General features: G+C 54.2%; 1 protein-coding gene across 5 annotated transcripts in view; it reads right to left on the reverse strand.

Moving 5' to 3' along the window:
* Positions 1–22,169, reverse strand: part of RALGDS (ral guanine nucleotide dissociation stimulator) — a 58,647-nt gene that overhangs the window by 8,187 nt on the left and 28,291 nt on the right. For 2 of the 5 annotated variants that reach the window (XM_027687685.1, XM_027687683.1), the window contains exons 1-2: positions 16,935–17,178; positions 43–153 (exon numbers count right to left, since the gene is read on the reverse strand). In XM_027687685.1, coding sequence (XP_027543486.1) covers positions 43–153; positions 16,935–17,114 — 291 coding nt within the window. In that variant the 5' untranslated portion in view covers positions 17,115–17,178. Of the gene's footprint in view, positions 1–42; positions 154–16,934; positions 17,179–22,169 lie in introns of those variants that run through there. The other 3 variants (XM_027687686.1, XM_027687684.1, XM_027687682.1) reach the window with 2 other exon arrangements.

The following is a 22,169-nucleotide window of genomic DNA, read 5'->3' on the forward strand; positions in this document are numbered from 1 at the left end:
ATGCTTCCTGTGGCCTGGAAACCTCTAAAACCCCCAACTTACCCCCAGCCATCGCTGCCCTTTGTTGGCCGTGTGATGGAGCTGCACTTTCCGGAGCGATATGCTGTAGATCACACCATCCTCCAGCTCTTCTCCAATCTCCTGTGTGGAGCTCTGCGTGGAAAGACAAGATACACCATGAGATAAGGAGAGCAAAGCGCAGCAGAGATGCTCCTGTGGCTCATACAAGGCATCCCAGCAAGCCAAAGGCAACAGCCAGCAGGCAGCAAGAGCCTCCCTGACCTGCTCAGAAACACAAACCCGGTGACACCAGTCTGGCCAGCTCAGCTCTGGGCCCTCCTGAACCTGCCCACAGCAGAGGCAGGACTTTGGAAAGATGCTCTTGGTCTGCTCCTGACTCCATTTCTCAGTCCTTCAGCAAAGCCAGGCTGTGCCAGCGCTTGGTGCTGGGCAGAGCAGGGACCCTCGCTGGGCAGCGAGGGGGGCAGTGAGAGCACACCCCATACCCAGCCCTGGCTGCCTCCCCCTTCCCCAGCCTCTGCCCTTCCCGTAAGGTGACACTGCCACCTGCTCTGACTGTAATCTCAGTAATCTGTCCCTGCAGAACTGGGCACCTCCGTGCACTTCCCTAATAAATAATAACTGCCAAACCAAGCTCCCACCAGCTTTGGCAGCGCTGGGAGGCAGAAATCCAAGAGGAAGCTCAAAGCTGGGGGGGGAAATCCCAGGAATCGGCATCAGGCACAGGGCGCCTCTGGGCCACAGCCCAACCCAGCTATGAGGTTCACATTTCTGCTCTGGGGGGTAGAGACCACCTAGAATTTGGTGAGGAAAGGGGTGATGCTTCTTGGGTTAGGTCCCCGGGCACACACATCCCCCAGCACCACATGCCAGCACAGGGCTCAGCAGCAGCTCCAGCCCCACAAGGACGATTTGGTTCCCTCCTCCTCCTCCTCCCTCACCACGCTCTGCTGAGTCAGTGCCTCTCTTAAGATGGTTTATCCAGATCCTTTTAAACACCGCGGGGATCTCCCCCGCCCTCCAGCCCCCACACCAAATGGCGGGACAGGGTCTGACACACGGCAAAACCCACTGCTCAGCAGATGGAGAACATGCCCGAAGGCAATAAGCCGGTTAGCAGGGGGAGGTGTCCCACGTGCTGTGGGGCACAGGGACAAGTCTCCCCCGCATACCACACTGCCAGCCAAGAGCCAGAGCCAGCCCGTGGCTTTCCCTGCAACCGGCCCCTCCAGGGCATAAAAAGCCCTGAGCAGTGGCAACGACACAGGGCTTGCCAGGGAAGAAGCTGCTGTGGAGGGACCCGAGATGGAGCCCCAGGAGCGATGCTGCTCCCTGCAAAAAATCCTCCTCCAAACTGCTCCCTGTGAACATGGGAACAGCCCTGCCCAGGGCCCTCATTTCAGGCATCTCCCATCTCAAGAGACACGAGCAGAGCAGGACCCTGAGCTGAGGATCACATGTGCACCCACAGGCTCTTTACCCACCATCCTTTATCGTCACCATCACAGCAGCGGCCACTGCACTGTTATCACACCCTGCTCCAGCCAGGGGCTGGTCATTAGCAAGGAATCAAGGCAGCTCCAAGAGCAAGGGGAAACTGGAAAAAGCCTCTCATTCATGGTTGTAATGAATGAGGACAGAGAATCCCCCTGGGCAGGGTTACTGACTTTTTCACTTTCTGCTGAACCTGCTCTTCTCACTTCATGCCAGATTATGGAGAGCTTTGCTTTGCTGAAGCTCGAGGGATTGTGAGGCTCCTAACTCCAGCTCTGCTGTGAACATCAGAAGTCTTTCCCAGGATTCACTGGCTTCCAGACCAACCCTGACAGCACCTGCACAGGGCAGCAGACTAACAGACATCCTTCCTGACACCTGCGTCTGTCCCTCTCTTGTTCTGTGCTCTGGGATAAATTATGGCATAAATTTATGTTCCAGTACATTGCCCTGAGGGACTGGCACAACCTTGGGAGAGAGCAGCTTTGTATCCACTCTGGATCAACCCCCTACAATGATGGCACCTAATCAAGTTGGCCAAGTTGCCTTTCTTCCACTATAGATGCTAATTCCAACAAAAAGAAAAAGTCATGGATAGACTTTCCAATTTGTCCACAGAGGCCATCAGACCCTGGTGCCCAGAGTGATGTGAACCTCCAAAAATGACAGTGATGCCTCCTGAGCACATGAACCCATTACCCAAGAGGCAGTGATAGAGAAGGGGGATCACCACCAACAGGGCTTTCTTTACACCAGCTCTTCTGGGCTCTCTCAGTTTTCATCACCCGACCTGCATGTCAGCCCCACCCTGTGTATCTCCCAGTTATGCTGAGACTTTGGGCTGGAGGAAAGCTCTGGGTCCAGCAGAACCAGAGCCCTGTACGGTCTAACTCAGAAAAAGAGACTCGGCTGGGCAGTTGTAAATCTCAGACACAAATATCTAAAAAAAATCAGATGCCTGTTGACATGCAACTAAATTAATAAATTAAATCACATGGGAGGGCAGAACATCCCAGGATCAACCCATGAATCACTGGCAGCTGCTGTGCAACTACAGTGGAAAGTATTGCAGGGGTTTTCGCTCCGTACTTCGTGTCCCGTGCAGGGGATACACCCCATTCTGATGTGCGTAGAAGCACATTTCATTTCCTTCCCATATTCAAGATTGTCAAGATTCATTCATTTTTTGTCCTGCTGACTCGTGCGATATCCCCCCGAAGTTCCCCCTTTGCAAACCACACACGAAGGCCGCGGCTTCCCAGCGGTGTCTGCACCGGGCCCACGCCAAGAGCCAGCCGAGCTGCTACACTGGCACATTCTAAAATTTGGCTATTTATATTCTGTGTGAGCTTCCTCTTTCCTACGGCCGCTGCTTCTCCGAGATGCTGATTGTGCATTCCGCGCGTGTGGGTTAAGAACCAACGAAGCAAAAAGAAGCAGCGGCAGGACGGAGCCAGTGAAGCCCCACTCCCAACACCTGCATCAAAGGCACGTTTCTCCCTCTGCAGATGAGGAAGTGGGGTGGGAGAGGCTCAAAACTTTGACCTGTGGCTTATGTACGCACTGGCCACCAATGCTGCAGCTCTGACACGCACAGTGGGATTTCCAGCAAGTCAACCAAAGCTGGATGCCTTCAAAATGGTCTCTAAAGAGACAGAGAAGTGCTGGTAAATATTACTGCAACAGTCAACTCCTCCCCACTGCCTGCCTTACATATCTGCTGGAATTTTCTGCCCCTCATAGCAGAAGGAAACATGAGTCAGGCTCAGTCAGCACAACCACAGCCTGGTGCCCACATGCAAACCCTCCTTCGTCGGTGCTCAGCCTGGAGACCTGAGCATGAGACACAGGTCAACAGTCCCTTCTGTTGGTACAAGAGATGAATCCAACAGCTCCATGCAGTGCTCTAAATGGCTGCAACAAGATTCAGCAAAGTTTTTCTGTGAAAACACTAACTTTGAGCACGTTGACGTTTATGGTATCTGCACCTTCCACCAAACTCAGACGGACGGGACCCGGCCTGCCAGAAAGTGAGATCCAACACATCCCAAGATGGGCATCAAAAAAGGGAAGACACAGAAAATGAACATTTGACAGTGATTTCTCCAGCTCAGTGCGCAGCCCTGCTCCTCTGCACACAGCAGGAAAAAGGCCTCTGGATGGAGGGGCACAAGGAAAAACCACATGTTTTAACTCAGGGGTATCAGACGCCCAATTGTGCAGAGCAGAGGCTTCTGCAGCAGCAGCCGTGAGTGAACTCTGCAGGAGTTCATCCCCTGAAATATGAGACCGGAGGTCTGCACCAGATGGCTGCCTGGGTTTGGGGACTGCCTCCTCCAACTGCAGATAGCCCCGGGCTGCCGGAGCTCCCACTGATGGTTCAAAGCCTTTGTGACTACACCAGGGAGGAATTCCCGCTCCGCTCAGTGCAATAAACTCCTCTACTGTCTGCTGAATGTTCTTGTACTCGGCGTGGTGTCAAACCCCACGTCTTCACACGGAGGTTTAATAAGGAGCTCTAGAGACGTAGCCAAGGTTTGTGAGCCTGGAGGAAGGGTGTGAGGGACCCTTGCAGAGCCAGGCAGAGCAGCAGGGACTCTGCCTTCGGCTCTTCTCGCCGGCTGAAGGGAGGGGAAAATGCAAAAGCCAAACAGCGAAGCAAAATATTGGCTAGGGTTTGCATTTTGGAAAGTGTTTGAGATCAGCCACGAAGGTGGTTTTAGTAAGGCGGGAGGATAGTACAGGATTAAGTGTGACAGCATCCCTCCACGTTACACAGACAATTACCCAACAATTACCAGGTCTTAAGAGCTCTGGTCCCACGTGTCCTGGGTTAGTGCATTGGCCTCCGAAGGCGTAAAATAATAAACGGTTTGTGGAAAAAGGTATTAATTTCAGCACACGTGGAAGAGGCACAACTGCTCAAAGTGCTTTTACTGATGCTCCCTGGACAACAGCTGGTTTAACAATCAAGATATTCGTGTTACTCTGTTCCCTTTCAGTTGAGCTACACAAAATGCCTGTTCTGCACACATGTACAACACAGAATCACGATTTCAAAATGCTGCTGCTACCAGGCACAAGAGAGAAAGCAGACACTAACCCTGCCCGTGGAAAGCTGGGAATGTGTGCCTGTTGGGAATTAACAGTCCCACTGGCCAACGAGTCAAGAAAAGGCAGAGCTGAGCCCCTGAGACATCACCAGGAGCTTCTCATTGAAGCTCCGCATTTGCACAAGGTTTGAAAGAACCTGATGAAAGGTGATAAAGGCAGAAACAGAAAGTGGGGGTTTTGTCTTTAGAATCCCCAGTGTTTTCTCAGAATAATCCCTTCCCACTCGCAACGGGAAATGGGCCTTTCCGGAAACAAAAGAAACAGGCTCCACCACAGGCCATATCCTCCACGGCTGCCACGAGCCCCAGGTTAACTTTCATTTCGCCCTCAGGAGTAACCCCTGAACCCATGCAATGAACAGCAGAGAGTCTGAGGCCTCTTATGTAAACTGAAGTGCACAACGTTATGTAAAAGGAAATAGGAAAAAAGTCACCCCCGGCGAGCGAAAGGAAAACAAGTGCAGTTCTGTGAAGCGAGATAAAGACCGCAAAAAAGCAGAAGCACCCCCTGTCCTGCACATCCAAAATAAGCGCACACAGCACAACACCCTCCCTCGTGGGGACTTCCGGGCAAAAAGCCCTGAGGTGGCTGTTCCCCCCCGGTTCTGCCGCTCAGGATCGGCTGCTCCTCGCACTCATCAGCAGTTTTGTTTCTCAGGAAGGCTACAAGGACTGCCCAAAGCTGGTGAGGAAGCTGCCAAACTTCCCCCGTGTCCAGAGGAAGGAAAGGTGCCCACGCTGGTGGTTGCCTGTGCCGGTGACTCACGACATATCCTTTGGATTAGCAACCCCACTGAGGACTTGCTGAGTGCCCCACTGAGCACTTTTGCTCCCAAACACCATCCCAGCAACAGCCATGGTGGCACTGGGGTACAATGGTTCACTCCAGTCAACGCCAGCCTCAAGCAAGTTGGTATCCCACTGTCTCCTTTCTCCCTGAGCCGTATTCCTGTTGCTGCTGATGGAGCTCAGCCCCCCCCACCTGGGTGCTGCTCCCCATGTAGAGATGCTCAGCAGATAGACACAATTCCTTTGGGTTTTCAACACTCTCTGCCTTCCTTCCTGCCTCCTCTGAGCTGCTTCAAACCAGGACCGATTCCAACAGCCCATTAAAACACAAAAACAAAGGAGGAAACAGGAAAGGAACAGAAAAAGGGCCAGAAGCTAAACTTAAACCCTCCATGAAAAGGGGGTGGTTTTGCCAGGACACCAAGCCAGTGACGACAGCTGGGGGCCTGTTCTCTCCCCATCAGCTGCTGGGCTCCACAGCTGGGCTTTCCTGACACCCTTTGCTCCGCTTCAGGTGCTTCAGCATGGAAAGCTGTGCCCGTAGGGAACAGCCCTGGAGCAGTGCATCACCCTGCACCACATGCAGGATGGGGCAGAGAGGGAGGGCACATCACCCTTTATCTACATCTTGCGGGGATTCCCTCGGGGTTTGGGGCTCCTGAGACCGACAGCAGGTCTGACCCTGTGTCTGTGAGCCAGAGGAGTTACAGACAGTATCCAGAGGCAGCCTCCTCCACCCTCGTGGCTTAGGGAGAAGGGAAAGCTGCCGGATCGGTTACAAAGGCATCTTGTGACTCGCACGCAGTGAGTCAGTGGCTGGAGCCAGGATTAGGAGCTCAGCGCTCGGGTCCAGAAACGAGACAGAGCAGATACACAGGATTCCTCCCCCATTTGCTTCTGCTTTGCTTTTAAAGAAAACTAAGAGCCTTCTCAACATGTAGAGACGTTTTCGCTCTTTTTATGGTCTGGAAATCAAGAGTCAAAGACCTTCAAAGATGCTGCGTGTCCACTCCATCCTCCCAGCCCTCAAGGAAAAGGATCAGGCCCCTGAGGGGGGGGGGGGAATCAGCCTTGCTAGGGGGACTCCCCAGGGAAAAGCAAACTCCACCTGCAACAGGCAGTGCCAGAGGTGACTGGTTAACTCCAAACCCTGTGTTTCCTACGCCCAGGAGTATAGAAACCCCCCAGCACCTCCACCTAGACATTTGCATCCCATGTGAGAACACCACCATGCAGGACGGCCTCATGTTCCCTACCAGGGACGTGCTGGGATGGGCTCCCTTTGCAGGCTGTGGAAGGTTAGGAGAAAACTGAGTGCAGCAGGTTTTGCTTCCTCTCTAAGTCGATGGCAAAAAGATCCGGCCGACACAGCAGTTCCAGCTCTTGCTCCACAGCCCTTGGCTCTGTGTTCGTGATCTCTCTGGCGTGCGCAGCATCCCTGCCCAGCACCATCCCTGCCCAGCACCATCCCTGCCCAGCACCATCCCCTCCGCAGGAGCCGGATCGGGGCCCGGGGACGCAGCTGGACTTCCCTCACAGAGCAACTGCCCACAGCCCACGGGTAATTACTGGAAGTGAAACCAGAGTGACACGACCGGTGAAAACTGGTGTGTGAAAAATTAATACATGTTGCTTTGTAAGGTTAAATAAAGATCGAGCGCCTCGTCCTAAGTCATTTCAGCTCAGAACAAAGGTCTGTGTTTTAACAAGATGGAAATGTCTGTAAAAAACATAACTGAAACAAGCCCAAGAAGTGATTTTTTTTTTCTGGGTGTACAGAAGCACCTATAAGTCACATGCAACATGACAGCTCCCCAGTGCCTTGTTCAAATGTGAATTAAAACATGGAGAGTGTCCTGAGGAGTTCAAGCCTACCTGACCTAACATTACTCTATCAATTCCACTGCTGAAATAGGGCCCTTGTGCACAAAGTGTGTTATTTCTGTGTCAGCAAAACTGCCACGTGTATTGGTAAATGGATAGTGATGAGATTGGCATTTGGAGCTGATGTTCCTTGAAACCACTTGGAATGGTCACCCCTAAAATGTCAGTTGTGTCTTAACACACATTAACCAGGACACACAGACTTGTTCATTGCAGCAACTCCAGGGCAACAGTTGTCCCTTGCATTGTATCACCACCTGTAAGCAAGTGCATCTTCCCAAAAGTCAAGTCTTTACGCTCCCAGAGACACAAAACCTTGAATAAGTATTCTCCAGCTCTTGGCTCAAAGCCAATGTGCCAGTCCAGACTGTGCCAGCCAAAAAATTAATTTTAAGTAGTACCAGCTGCAATAAAACCAGGCTCTTTTGTCAAACCTGCCCCTTGCCCTGGCACGTACGCAGTGCACCTGGGCACGCTCCTGCAGCATGAGCAAGGTGGGATATGCAAAAAGGGCAAAGCTACAATCACAGCTGCAGCAACTGCCAGGTGGGAAACACCAGCCCAGCCCCAGGAGGTGGCTTTCAGCCCCCCATGCCATGCTGAACCATCCCATAAGGCCCCACGGTGACCTTCCCAGGGAGTTTTATCACACACCATTCCCAAGCAGCCTGGCTAAGCTGTAAATGGCTGCCTGTGCAGTCACTCGCCTGCTGCAGCTTGCAGAGAGGAAAACTAAGCCAAGTGCCATCTTTCTGGAATTCTGAAGGAGCACAGATCGGGGTGGACAGGCTGGAGGCTGTCCAAGAGCCCTGTCTGGTCACAGTCTGGCAGATGGCAACTGCGCCCTCACCTTTCGCTTCCATCCGAGCAAGGTTCATCTCCATGTAGCTCAGACGTATCCATAGCTCCGATAAGCTGAACCAAAATAAACCCTCGTGAAATAAATGTGTCCACCCATGTGTGTTTACTCTGCCTGACGTCAACTGACATTCCCTCCGCTAAACCTGGTGCCATCGAAGCGTGGGCGAAGATGACAAGCCCAGAGCTCTGGGGGGGGCCTCCCTAAAATCCCATCGACACAGCGATGTGCAAAAGAGGATGCCCGGGGGGGCTCCACATGCCGCCAGCCCACCCTGACCCTGGAGCAGGGCGCTCTCCCAGCCGGTTCAATGGCACCACTGTGCTGCCCGGGGCCGGAGCGGGGCTCGCAGCGCCGGTGGCACAGGGACGGGCTCGGCGGATGGCTCCGCTCTTTGTGTGCGTGTCTGCACCAGGGTGACCCAGTAAACAGCTGAAGCAGAGAAAATGCAGGAACAATCCAGCGCGGGGAGGCAGCGAGGGGCTGCCGGTGAAAGGACGGGAGGAATAAATGCGAGGCTTTGTTCTCCCGGTCGTGCCCCCCGCGCCCAGCTCCCACCCCGGCCAGGATGACGTAGGATTTCTCCATTTGCTGCAGGCTCAGCCTGGCTCGTCCCAGCCTCCTCCTGACACCCGCAGCCCCAGTGCGTCCCAGCACATCCCAGCTGCGGGTGTCAGGACATCCCCTTCGCTCCAGGGAAGGGCTGGGAGAGACTCTCCCCTTGCACGGTACCCTGCTAGTTGTTCCCCTCCCTCGGGCGCCTGCGGGAAGCTGGAAGGGAGAGAAGCGCTTTTTGCTTTGTAATCAAGAAAATCTCACCTTGAGAGCATTACTTAAATAGGTGTCAACGAGGCGGGAGGTGCTAAGTTAGCAGGCACAGGACAGGTGTCAACAAGCCGACACCTGGGGGGTCTGCAATCAGGATGCTCGGGCAACTCCGTGTGATTTCCACAGCTGAAGCAACTGAGAATTTAAGATTAACTGGCACCTTTAGGGAGAAATTAACCGGGAAAAAAAAATAAAAATCCAGCTGTTGTCAAGTGCCTGAGCATAGACATGCCAGGAGCCCCAGCAGGGAGGTCCTGCCCTGAGTGCTGGGTGTGCCAGATCCTGTGGCACAAGGAATGTGGGCGCCCTGGCAGCCGGGCTGGTGGGGTGAATTCCCTCTCCAGACCCTCAGCCCTGCACTGGAGGTGAGGGCTCACCCCTGGACCACGTTGGAGCATCAGCCAGGGCAGGACCAGCAGGCAGCCAGCCCTCCCTCAGGTGTCAGCCAAACCCTGGGGGTGCAGGGAGGCAGCTTCACACAGGGTTGCTCCACTTTCCCACCTACTCTGACTCAGCACAGACTTTTGGGACCGTGTTTTCTCCCACCACTTAAGACACAGCCCTTTTCCAGAGACAGCTGATGTTGAAGACAAACCAGCGCCTGCAGCAGCCCATCTGTGCCTGCTCAGGGACCCTGGGCATCGGGATTTCAACCTGGTACTGGGTCATCCAGGCATTTGCAGGCAAACATTCCCTCATACTCTTTCACAGGAGCTAAAACACCACATGGGTGAGCCTGTTCCTCCTGGCCATGGCACTCTGGTGAGCCAGTACAGGCACGCTCCCACCTCGACTCGTCTGTTCCTGCCACCCTGCCCTGTTCATCCTCTGGCATTACCAGCCACAGACGAGCATCCCTGCAGTTCATCCTCTCATTTAATAAAATGATTTTGGGGAACACATCCTGGGATACCCAAAAAGCTGAAGTGCACAATGACCATGGGGCAGCATCAATGCAAGGAGGGTAGAGGTGCCCACCTTCCTTTCCTTTGACGGTGCCTGGATAAGACAGGCCAAGTCTCCAACAGCCCCAATCCTCCCAAAGCTGAGGAACATGCTAACATCCATGGGAATGAGGGTTGGGAGAGATGGAGTTTGTGGAGTACCCACCCCCCAAGAACCACCTCGGGGAATAAGTGTTTGTTATGACACTGGTATGAGCCATAGCTATGCTCTGAGTCACCCCAGTGCTCCGAGGGAGGGACCAGCCAGGCCTGTCCTGGTGCCAGCTCTCACTGTTGCAACCGGGACTGAATCGAGCAAACCACATTGTCTAGAAACCCAGTAATCCCAGTGCCAGTCACCAGCAACGGGCACCGCCAACGCATTGCTCAGCAGGAGCATCTGACCAGCAGAACTGCAGCTGGGACCAAATGCCCATTAAAAATATCATCAAAGGCCAACAAATAGCAACATTTGGAGAAAAGCTGGGCTGCTTAAAGATGACAAACCAACCCGAGCGCTGGCCTTGCTCTGAACGGCCTGCAGCGATCGCTGGGGTCGCAGCATGGGAGGACTGGGGGTGACACCATCAGCCCCAGCTCACACCTCCCACATCCTCCAGCTCCTGCTGCTCCAGCGCACTGAGCCAGACCTCACCGGCAGCAGGCCACCAGCTGAGCCTTTCAGACAGGTGTCTGAGCAAAATCTCTGAAGTTCTGGCCTAAAATGGATGATGAGGTCCTGAACCCCCCAAGCACACAAAGGTGTGCGTGCTTCAGCATCCTTATTCACTTCCCAGGGCTGAGCTTTCACCCTGCCAGTCCCAGGCAACGTGCTTTGCTTTGCCCAGCTTGGCTGAATGATGGTTTCCTGAAGTTCGTTCCAGCTCTAAGAGGCAAACCCAAAGCAAACACATCATTTCACAGAGGAACATGCTGGCTGGAGCAGGGAGCCCGGGGCAGGCTCTCAGCTTGCGGGTCTCCATGGAGACCCAACCGCTGCAAAGAGCAGGGAAAGGGTGCGTGGTTTTGCTCCATCACAGGAAAAGAAGTTCTGGTAAGACGGGTAGTGAGGCCTTTGAAAAGCAGGTTTCCACACAAGCCCTGGGCTCAGCTGCTGTTTGCTGAAGTGTGGTAAGCAGAGGGCAAAGCCACTCTAAAAATAATGCCTCAGCATTCCAGATGAAGTTGCCTCTGATGAGTTTCCTCTCCAATCTGCCCTGTTTGCAAGTTGGACCAACTTTTTTTCCTCCCCTGTCAGCTCTGAGGACTCGGCTGGTGCCTGGCAGCCAGAGCCATCTCCATCCTGTCTCTGGTGCCCACCGGCACCCAGCACCCCACGTGTGGAGTAGGAAAACGCCCTTTCCCGTCCCAGCATGTTTCTGACAGCAGGGCTCGTGGAAATACCAACTGTGTAATGAAAACAAACCTGCTGCTGCAGAGCTAAGCAAGTGAAATAAGCCACACCATGTGCCCCTGCGTGTGCTTAATCTCCACTGACATTTAGCTGTCACATAACTTCTGACCCTCAGGTAGAGAGAACTTGGCATTATCTAACATGGAAGTGCTGCCCTACAAGAACCTGTGCCAACACAGCCCCAGGAACATAACCAAAAACTGGGGAGGTGATTTGCATAATGTCACAAAAACAAACCGAACAAAATCAGGTGGAGAGGGACAGAGGTTTTGGGCGCTGCAGAGTCACCACTTCACTGCACTGAAGGAGACCAGTGTTTGCTCACTGCAGCCCACGCAACCACGTGGCCCAGGCAGAGAATTAGGAAAGGACCTTCCTGACACCTCTGGGAGAGCTGTTCCCAGGTGTTAAAGAGAACAAAAGCCCCTCTGCAAACTCCAGATGACCCCTGAGCACAGCTACCCCTGTGCCAGCCTGTGAGCCCAGAGCAGCCCTCACACCTCTGCCCCTCTGCAATCCCCTCCCCGTGACTCCCTTCAGACGGCCAACCTGCAAGCCTGGGGAGCAGCTGGGATTACTGGGATTAGTGCTCCATGCCAGAGCTCCCTTTCCCTAACGACTCAGGAGCAAAGTCCAAATGCATCTTTATTGAGCCAGGAGGGCTGGGGCTGCTGCGACAGGCAGGTGAGTCCCCACATGGGAAATGAGACAAACTGACAACTCAAGTATCCAAACATGGGGAATGAGACAACTGAGGTATCCAAACAAAGTCCTTCCCTTGCTGCTGGGTTTCCCAGGCAGGCACATGCTCCAGCCAGAGGCTGCCATACAGTTTCAGAGTGATGCTTAACATGTCCCCCCCTCCTAAGAGCCCTGGTGCCAGCCCCACCTTTCAGCCTACAGGTGCTTCTCTCTGCAAAACCAAGGTCCCACAGACCCCCAGAGCAAAGGGAACATTTGCTTCCCACATTTGGGAACAGCCAGGGATGCTGCCCTGGGATCTAACCCAGCACTATGCACACTGACAGCACGGAAAGAACGCATTGATCTGGGGAAGGTACGAGTCCTACAACTCAAACTCTTTCTCCCCCAGGCCCGAGAAATGTTTCAAACCCCAAAACCCCCCTCACCAAGACCCCACAGGTGCCGTCCCACCAAAGCAATGCACAAACCCCGACCGGCCACGAGCTGTGCCGGAGCCCCCCGGGCCCCCCGCCAGCAGCTCAGCCAGCTTTGTATCCAAATCCTGCTCCTTAGCAACCACATTTTTTTCCCCCCTCTTGCTGAGTCCGTGGGAGATGAAGAAATATTTGAGAACTGAAACAGCCCTGCTGCAAGGATATATTTAAATAAAAAGAACATGCCCGCTTGAAAGCCGGTCATTAGACAGCTCTGGAGATAACGGCCTTAGAGAAAGTGTGAGCAGGGGATACCCAGCCTTTAAATGTGGTCTAGAGTGACCTAAATAAGCTCTCTGTTCCTTCAGTTACACATCCCTCGGGGGACACAGTGGATGGCAATTAGAGAGCTCGGAAGGGTGATGGAGGAGCTGCTGGTGGTGAAGCCCTTCCTACAGCCAGACCAACCACGGTGGCCCTAAAAGCAGGTCATGCTCTGGCTCTAATTGTGGGGTGGTCACAGCCAGCCCAGCTCCCAAACAGTGGTGGGTTCTGGCTGAGCAAGACCCATCCTTGCAGGCATGGCCAGCCTGATGCTCCTTTTGCTCATCACACCCCAAAGCTAGGCACAGGGAAGCAGGGAAATACTCCAAGACTGCATTTAGTTGCTCCTGCCTGCTGATCCCACCCTAACAGCTATGGAACAGAGGGCTGGAGTGGAGCAATTGTGTGATCTGAGGGGGCTTGAAGCACCCTGAGCTGCAGCACAGGACCTCCTGCCTCCCCCACTGCAGGGAGCCCTGGGAGCAATTCTGATGCACAGGAGTGACCCGGGGAGGGTGTGGGAGGTGTCCCATTCAGCCTGTGAATAAACAAAGATTTCAGTTTCCAGGGCTGCCAGTCTGGGACTAAATCCACTAAAACCTCAGCGAGATCCCAGCATGGGGATTCCCAGCCCTATGGAAACATGGCATGGCAGCCTCTGAGTAACACAATTCTTACACAAACACATTTAGAAGCCTCTCTCCAACCATATCAAATAATAATAAAAAAATCCCTCCCACCTCTGTTATTCCCACTGTGCATCAGCCACCAACAACCAGCATCTCAGCCTGCTCCCGGCCTCACCTCCGGCTCCAAACCTCCCTGGAAGTGAGCCAGAAGGTAGGTCCCCGTCCAAGAAATACCAACAGATGATGTTCATCAGGCAAATTGCAAGGGATATATCAGGTTGTGCCTGGGGGAGGAGAACAGGCTGGGAGAAAAGGATCTTATTCCAAAGGCACCATAGGAAGCTAAAAGAAAATGGCTTTTAAGAGATATCTTCGCCCCTCCCTCTCAGCTGTAAAGAACAAGCACTGACCTCCAAGGCATCTGGGCTGAGCCATTCAAGTTTTCAAGGATGCATTTAGCAGCTGAAAATCTAATTGTTCAGAAAACAAACAGAGCCAGAATAGCAAGGACAGGAGCTTTTTTTATAAGCGTCAGCCCAGCCTTGTCTAGAGGCTCAGCAACATCAGCTGCATGAAAGTTTCAGTCTGTGTCATCTGCAGTGGTGTTTAGGGCACGCTTGGCCAGCAGGACCAGGAGAAGGGCCTTTGTGGCTCCTGCTGGACAGGAAGGATTGACACTCACTGCTGATTTGGGACGGACTGGAACTGGAAAGGTCAAAACAAAAGGTCTGCAAAGCTGCTCTGTCAATCAGAGCAGTTGAGACAGTTTAAATTTTCCATCCCCTGTGGTTAAAATCATGGCAAGAACACTCGGCTCAGGTGGCCCAGAGGCCTCCAAGTGATGCCTGGTGATCGATACCGTTGCTGGGGGATACAGGCAAAGTCTTCCCTGCTGACATCCACAGGGCCTCAGCGAGGAGCAGAGAACGAGATCCACATTCCCTGCAACCTGCCCAGCAGCTTTCCAGGGATCCTCTATTCCCTGTGGGACCAGACTGTCCGCCCATGAGTTGGCACAGCTCTGCCGAAACCAGCTCTGTCCCAGCGCTGGGAACACGGTGAGCCCGGGGAGCACAGATCCCTCTGGCAGAGGTGGCAGCACCAGGCTCCCACTGGGGACCCGGGGACATCAGCAGGGCTTGGCAAAAACACTGATGGTCTCTGGAGGTTTTCCTGTTCAAATAATCTGCCTTCTCCTCTCAGCATGCATCCTGCAGAGTAACTCAACCCGAGGATCACAACCATGCCAGGCTCCTGCCACCACAGTTGTCACAACACCGACACTTTTATCCTTTCCCCAGTTGTGAACTGAACACGCTGGAGGTTTATCAGCTCTCTAAGCATCTCAAAGCTGCTTGGGCGGCCATGGGTCACCATACACCCCTCTGGGATGCCCCTTTTCTTGCCATCACTTGCAAATGGATGGTACAGAGAAAGGAGGAATTTGTCTGCAAGCTGTTCAGGGCTGGGAGGAAAGCCTGAGCCATCAGATGCTGGGACTGTGATCTGACCATTACACAGCACAGACCATGTACAGCCCAGAACAGAAATCTGGGCAAAGACAACTCTAGAGCAGGTCTGGCTGGCAGTCCTGTCTCTGTGCCATGCTCGGGTGAGCAGGGGTTTGCTCAGTGCCAGTGGGGGCCAAGCAAAGCCTCCCTCAGCCCTGGTCACTTTTCCTTCACAGTCCCCAAGATGATGCCAAACCCTCTCCTGACCTCCAGAGCCTCCTCCAGCCGGGATGGACAGGGGCTTGCTGGGGTGTGTGGGGGCTTGCATGTGCCAGGCAGGCTCTCCCCTGGGATGAGAGGAGCAGCACACGCTGCATCACCCCCTCTTCTCCTCCCCCCTCCTCTTGCTCTCCCTGCCAAAAGCGTGGCCCCTCAGCCTCCCGGAGCGCCGCAGGCCGGCGAGGCTGGACTTCCTGCCAGGCATAACACGAACCAGATGATGTTCTCACAACGATGTCAGTACGCCCACCCCCAGGAGAGAGCAGCAGGGAGGGGAGAAGGGGGGGAAAAATAAGCTGGATGGAGCTTTCCTGAACCCTCGGCAGAGCTGATGAGCCGCTGCCACCAGGCCAGAGGTGAACCGATACAGCCGGAGCCTGAGGTCATCCCTTCCTGTCCGTGGCTGACCAAGACTTCCCATCACAGGTTATGGGGTAGATTGTGCTGACCAACACTTCCCATCACAGGTTATAGGGTAGATTGTTTGGCACCGGGAGAAGAAGCCATTGCCCCTCAAAACACTGGCTGCCCTTGGCAGATATCTGCACAGTAACTAAAGAGGCTTTAGTGGTGATTCCCCCCCCCCTCCACCACCCCCATTCCAGTGGGAAGCATCCAGAGCAGCACATCTGCAGCTGGCTCTAAATCCCAGCAAAGCCAGACTTGCTGACCCTTGCTGATATTAACCCCTGCACCACCAGCACGCAGGGCTGGGACTTCTGGAAGCCAAAACCTTCCTCCAGCTGAGCCTCTCCTGACACACCGTTTGCTCCCCATCAGTGACACTCCCATCACACCGATGACGATCATCCATTACTAAGATAAAAGGCCCAGCTCTGACTCAGATTATTTTGGGTGCCTTCACATACAACTGCCATCAATAAACCACCTGGGCCTCACAGGGACCATTCTGACTTTGAACAACCCGAGGTCAAATCCAAACAAGCACAAATATTCTACATCCTCCAGGAAAGTCCTCCCAGTGCCCGTAACCTTCCCAGAGGACACTTTTGTGGTTTGGACAAGCCTGAAGGCTTTTACAAGCAGCTCAGATCTGAGCAGCCTCCTGCCGCCAAAGTCTCAAATAAAATATTAAAAGCCCCCAGTTTTAACCATCTGCCCCTTTCCCTGGGTGGCTGGAGGGAGAGTGTCTGGTTTCTCCCAGCAGAGCCCGGCAGCTGCCTGCCAGTCTAGGGCACAGGGACTCACCACAAAAAAAGCTAAGCAGGAGCATCCCTTTATTCAGTAAAATGAAACACCCCAAAGTAGCTAAAGGGGCCTACAAGAAGTCTGGAGAGGGACTTTAGAAAGGACATGGGAACATAGGACAGGGAAAATAGCTTTAAGATGAAGGAGGGTAGATTTAGATTAGATATTGGGAAGAAATTCTTCTCTGTGAGGGTGGTGGGGCCATTTCCCACATTTCCAGAGAAGCTGTGGCTGCCCCATCCCTGGAAGTTTCCAAGGCCAGCTTGGATGGGGCTCAGAGCAACCTGGTCTAGTTGGAAGGTTTCTCTGCCCATGGCAGGGGGTTGAAAAGAGATGAGCCTTTAAGGTCCCTTCCAACCCAAACCACTCTGTGATTCTACAAAACAGAATTCTATGAAACATCCTACGTGTAACAGGCTGCCTACAACAAATTCCCTCACCAAACTCCGGGCCAGCGCTGCCAGCAAGGCAGAGAACCCCAAACTAAAGAGGGGAGTGCACCAGGGCCCGCTTCGCTCCCACCCCTGCAAACTCCCGGCAGCAGCGACGCCCCATCTCCCCCCGCATCCCGCACTCACCTCCAGCGGGGGCAGGTCGGGGTCGAGCTGCGTGAAGCTGTGCAGCACCACGGGGCTGCTCTCGCCGGCCACCTCCAGCCTGACGCCGCCCCAGAGGCTCCGCGCCCGCCGGCAGCCCTCGAACATCCTCTCGGGGCCGGCGGGGACATGGTGCTGCGGGGCGCGGCGGCGGCTCACCATGGGCAGCTCCACCGCATCCCCGGCCCCGCGCCCCGCCGCCGGCCCCGCCAGAACCCCGGGCTGCCCGGGGAGCCGCAGCGGAGAGAGTGCCCGGGGCAGCCGGGGGGTGTCCGGAGGCGGCGGGCGGGGAGAGCCGCGGCGGTGCGAGTGCGGTGCCGTGCGGGAGCTCCCGCAGCAGCGGGGCAGGCGCCGGGAGCCCGCAGCCGCCCCCGCGCCGAGCCAGCGGGGCTGATGTCACGGCGGGGCCGGCTCGGCTGTAAACCAGGCACTGGATTTCCTCCCGCAGCCTCCGCCCGCCCCGGGGGCCGGCCCGGCTCGGCTCAGCCCCCGCGGGGAGGGGGAACGGGGAAACGGGAGGCGTGAAAACCCCCGAGGCCACAAAAAGGGGCGGCGGGCGCGGGGTTGATGCTCGGGGGGGGGATACGTGGGCGGTGCTGGCCGGAGGAAACACCGGGGTGTTAACGGGGGGTGGGAGGGAGCGAAGTCACACAGGTGACAGCGGCCCCGGAGGAGGATCTTTGTAAAGCACCTGGGGTTCACGCGCCACCACCCAAAGAAAAAAAGTACTAAATGCGAGCGCATGAATATTTAAGAGCACGTGTTTTCATCCGAACAGACAAGTTTTATCTCAGCCCATGAGCTCAGAGCGCTGCCCAGCCCTTCGCTAGCCACAGCTGGGCTTTATGGGGTGAGGCGGTCACAGCCCCGCGGGGGCGGTGGGACAGGCAGGCAGTGTCCCCCGGGAGAGGAGGGGATGTGACCGAGGCCCCGCAGCGAGTCGGTGCCAGGAGCAGGGTCTGACCCCTTCCCCGTGCCAGGCCCCCCAAGCACCAAGGCACCTGAGCTCAGCCCAGCAGGGACTCGGGGAAAGCAAAACAGGCCTGGGGGACAGCGGGGCTGCAGATCCCACTTTAGAGAGCCCCCGAGCCTCCGAGATGATGCTGAACCCCTGCAACATAATTTTGTTTTCAGACGCAAAGAGAAACGGGGAAAACTGTTTGTCATTCGTCACCCCCTGCGCTGAGCACAGCGTGCTCCTGCCCTCCCCTGCTCTTCCCCTTCCCTCCTCACACGCTGCCGAGAAACTGCATCACAGGGTCCGGGCAGTCGCTGCTGACACCGCCAAAACCCGGACTTTTATGCCTCAGCTCCCTCCACAGCTGAAATAACATCACCCTCCCAGGGCCTTCCAGCCCTGTGGCTTTATTTCCAATGAGAACATGGAGCCAAGGCTCACACGTCCAGCACTTCCCAGGGCACCCACAGCTCCTGCCCAGGCAGGAAAGGATTAACAAAGCTGCCAGGGATGTGACAGGCTTCAAACTGGAAAGTTTACCAGGCAGGAAGATGAGCCAGGACAACATGGGCTATTGTCCTGCTTATCTGGAGCCAAAGAGGGTCAAAGGGGACTTCCCGGACAGCCTGGGAAAGGGGAGCCAGCCCAACAGCAGAGCCTTGCAGTGCCCATGGCAGCCCAACACCTCTGGGATGCTCTTTGGGGGGTGATACAGGTTTTAACACAGAGATCCAGCCCTGATCCCCGCCCAGGTCACCAGAGCTTTCTCTGCTGCAGAAGGTTGTGATGATGCTCTGTGCAGAGGTGTCCCCAGACCCACTGACACGGCATGCAGGAACCACAGGATGCTGCCAGATGTGCTACAAAACACATCAGTGGCGTGCATCACTTGGCTCAGGACATGCCAAAACTGGAGGCAGTGCCCAGTTCTCCAGCAGGCATCAGTGTTGCCTCTCTGGGCATTTGGGAGGGAGATTCTGCTTTGGTGTTTGAGCCCTAGGGCAGAGTAATCATGGCCCACCACTGGAATCACTGGGCACTGCTCGAGTGCACATCACAAACAACAGCACCACTCATTTTCACTCTGGCAAAACCCTCCAGCTTCGTGTGACCTCTACGGAAAGATGCAGCTCTGTTTGATGGGCAATTTTCACCGGTCCCTTGGTTGACCACTAACGATGGTTTCAGGGGAAAAACACTTCTGATAATGGATAATAAATAATATAAGGCAGGAAGGCAACTGCAAGGGTTTAAAAATAGCCAGTCAGTTTCCTTTCTCCTCTCCTGGGAACCTTCTGGGTCTGAAAAGCAAAACACTCAAAGCGGGGTCAGGAGCCCAAGTTCAGGATGTTTTCTCAGCGTAACTAACCCCAAACACTCAGCCGTCAGGGGCAAGGTTCTTGAAAATCATGAGATTCAAAACAAATAACTTTTCAGAGCTTCTAATTTGCCTCTAAGCACACAGCCGAAAGGGAACAGGCAGGATCACACCCTCAGGTTTCTCCCCTGCACCCCTGAAGGTCTGGAAATCGTTGCAAAATGCAATTAATTTATATGCACGTGACTTCAGGGATTTAGGAAAAGTGATCCACACTTGGGTGACTCATTAAAAAAATATACTATCAATTTACATTTGGCAAACTGAGCAAAAAACTTTTCACAAGACGCTGATTTTTCTGCATTGATGTCAGCAGTAAATGTCCCATCGACCCTGGCGGGCCCAGGAACTGGGTGCTGTGGGAAACCCGGCACTTTGTGCCTTTCCACCACTCCGAAATCAGCACTTGGCTAAATAAATACAAACCCACACAGGCAGCACTGGAGCACGTACAGATCACCCCTCTCTGCTCCTCTGCCACAGTCTCCAGGCTTTCCCTCTTGGTCAATAACATGGAGTGGGTAAATGCAGGCTGGCTTTTGCAAACTCTAAGCCAGTTTTCTGGTTTAGGAATCAATTTGGGTGAATCTGATGGGGTCAGGACCTGCAGATTCAGACTTTATATATTCAGTTAATAACTCTGAGCACATACAGGCTCGTATATGTGGGTCTTTGAGCATCCCCCTCATCTCCATCCTCCAGCCCTCCGAGCTCCTGCCTTTCTTCACTTTCATCTCCTGTTCTGCTGCTGAGCTGGGCTTTCCAGCATATTTCCTACAGGGCAAAACTCACAGTGACCCAGTTCTTGTGCTCAATATTTGCTGCAGGGTTTTTTTTCCACCAAGCCATGGGCTGAGCGAGCCAGGCTGCCCCCTTCCCCGAGCATCCCTCAGAAATGCTTCCACAGGGGTTGGTGGCATCCAGCTGCCTGCAAACACCCCAATGCTCCTGCCACCACCCCCAGGGGACATGCTGGCACCACCTCAAAAAAGCCATATTTTCTTTGAGCCTCAGTGAAGCTGCAGCAGGAGACACCAAGAACCGAGGACAGCCGATCTCAGCCCTGACCAGAGAAGGCAGGAATCAGCCCCATCACCTCCAGCTGAGCCCCTCTGGAGCATCACACACGTCCAGCCTTCCCTGTTGGAGCAGCAAGGGAACCAGGACCCAAAACAGCGGCCTCTGACAGGAACTGGGCTGGTTTATGTGGGAGTTGCAACATTATCCGGCCTCTGTCCCAAGCTCTGGCACCGACTCCCGAGGCGCGTCTGTGTCAGGCTCCAAAATGGAGCCGAGAGCACTTCCTTCTATTGTGGGGCTGGGGAAGCCCTTTCTGCTGATGTTTTTAAAGTACTTCAGAGGAAAAGTGCTACCAATGGAAAGGAATTATTAACTCAAGGTTAGGCATTAAGCCCCGGATCAAAATTTTTTGGACATCCCGATTTTAATTTGGAGGACTTCCATCTCCACTGCCCAGGCTTGACTGTAAGATTATTGTATAAGCAACAATAATAGTATAAAAATAAACCAGTACTATCTCTTCCACTTCAGGACGAGGGAAAAACCTCCAAGCTTGGGAGAGAAAGGACAACAATGTCACTGCTCTGTTCACACAATCTGTACATAGATGTCAGATTACAGCAACTGCTCCCAAAATTTGGGGACCAACAGATCACAGCCAGCCCTCAAGCCCTCCCAGACCCAATTCTTGCTTGCAAACATGATCAATGCCCCAATTTAACCAGATTGTAGGGGTGAGCCACCCACCACTTGCCAGTGGATTTTAGAAGTTCTCTGCTGAGTGTTTCAGATGCAGTCGGATCACTCGCTCTGCCTCCAGGTTTTGGGCGTTTCTCGGGGCCGTTTCCCGGCGGATCAGGCACTATGAACTCTTTGTGCTGGCAAGGGAGGAAGGCTGGCTCAGGCTCTCCTGCACTTTGTGCCCCTTCTGCCAGGGGCACCTGTTCCCCAGCTGCAGCACCCCCTCCTCCCCACAGCCCCCCATGGGCAGCTACTGATTCGGCATTGGGTTAATTCAGGAGTGCAGCTCTCTCCTCCGTGGCAAACATCCACCACGGTGAGGCAAGCCCCTAATTACTGTCAGTTCCTAGCAGAGGAAGCACACCAAATCCCTGGGCAATTAGGATCTAAAACTCTCCATCCAGCTATTCTGTGTTTCATTTCCTGCAGCCCCTGTGCACAGCTGGGCTACGGCATCTCCTGCGGAGGCTGCCGGCTCCTGAAGCTCAGCGATGGCAATGCAATTATTCCACAAGCCTTGGAGACTCAAGAGCTTGCAGGAATATTTCTCCTCCATCCTACTCCCTGCACCATCTATTTGGCTGCAGTAGAATCATAGAATCACAGACTGGTTTGGGTTGGAAGGGATCATAAAGCTCATTTCATTCCACCCCCCTGCCATGGGCAGGGACACCTTCTACTAGCCCAGGTTGCTCCAAGCCCCATCCAAGCTGCCCTTGAACACTTCCAGGGATGGGGCAGCCACAGCTTCTCTGGCAACCTGTGCCAGTCCCTCACCACCCTCAGAGTAAAGAATTTCTTCCTAATATCTAATCTAAATCTACCCTCCTTCACTTTAAAGCCATTCCCCCTTGTCCTGCCACTCCCGACCCTTGTCCAAAGTGCCTCTCCAGCTCTCTTGGAGCCACTTTAGGCACTGGAGGGGACTCCAAGGTCTCCCTTGAGAGACCTCCTCTCTCTCCTTCTCTTCTTCAGGCAACTTATTAAGTATTTGAGGATGTTCTGTTAGAGCAGCAAGCGACAACACAAACCTCTGTTTTTCAAGCTTTCTGACCTCTAAAAGCTCATCAGAACAAGGCCAACATGGGGGGGGATGGGGAGGGACCAAGCCTGACTTTCT

The sequence above is a fragment of the Neopelma chrysocephalum genome, unplaced genomic scaffold (assembly GCF_003984885.1).
Source record: "Neopelma chrysocephalum unplaced genomic scaffold, ASM398488v2 Primary Assembly neopelma1_74, whole genome shotgun sequence".
In the NCBI taxonomy this organism is placed as follows: Eukaryota; Metazoa; Chordata; class Aves; order Passeriformes; family Pipridae; genus Neopelma; species Neopelma chrysocephalum.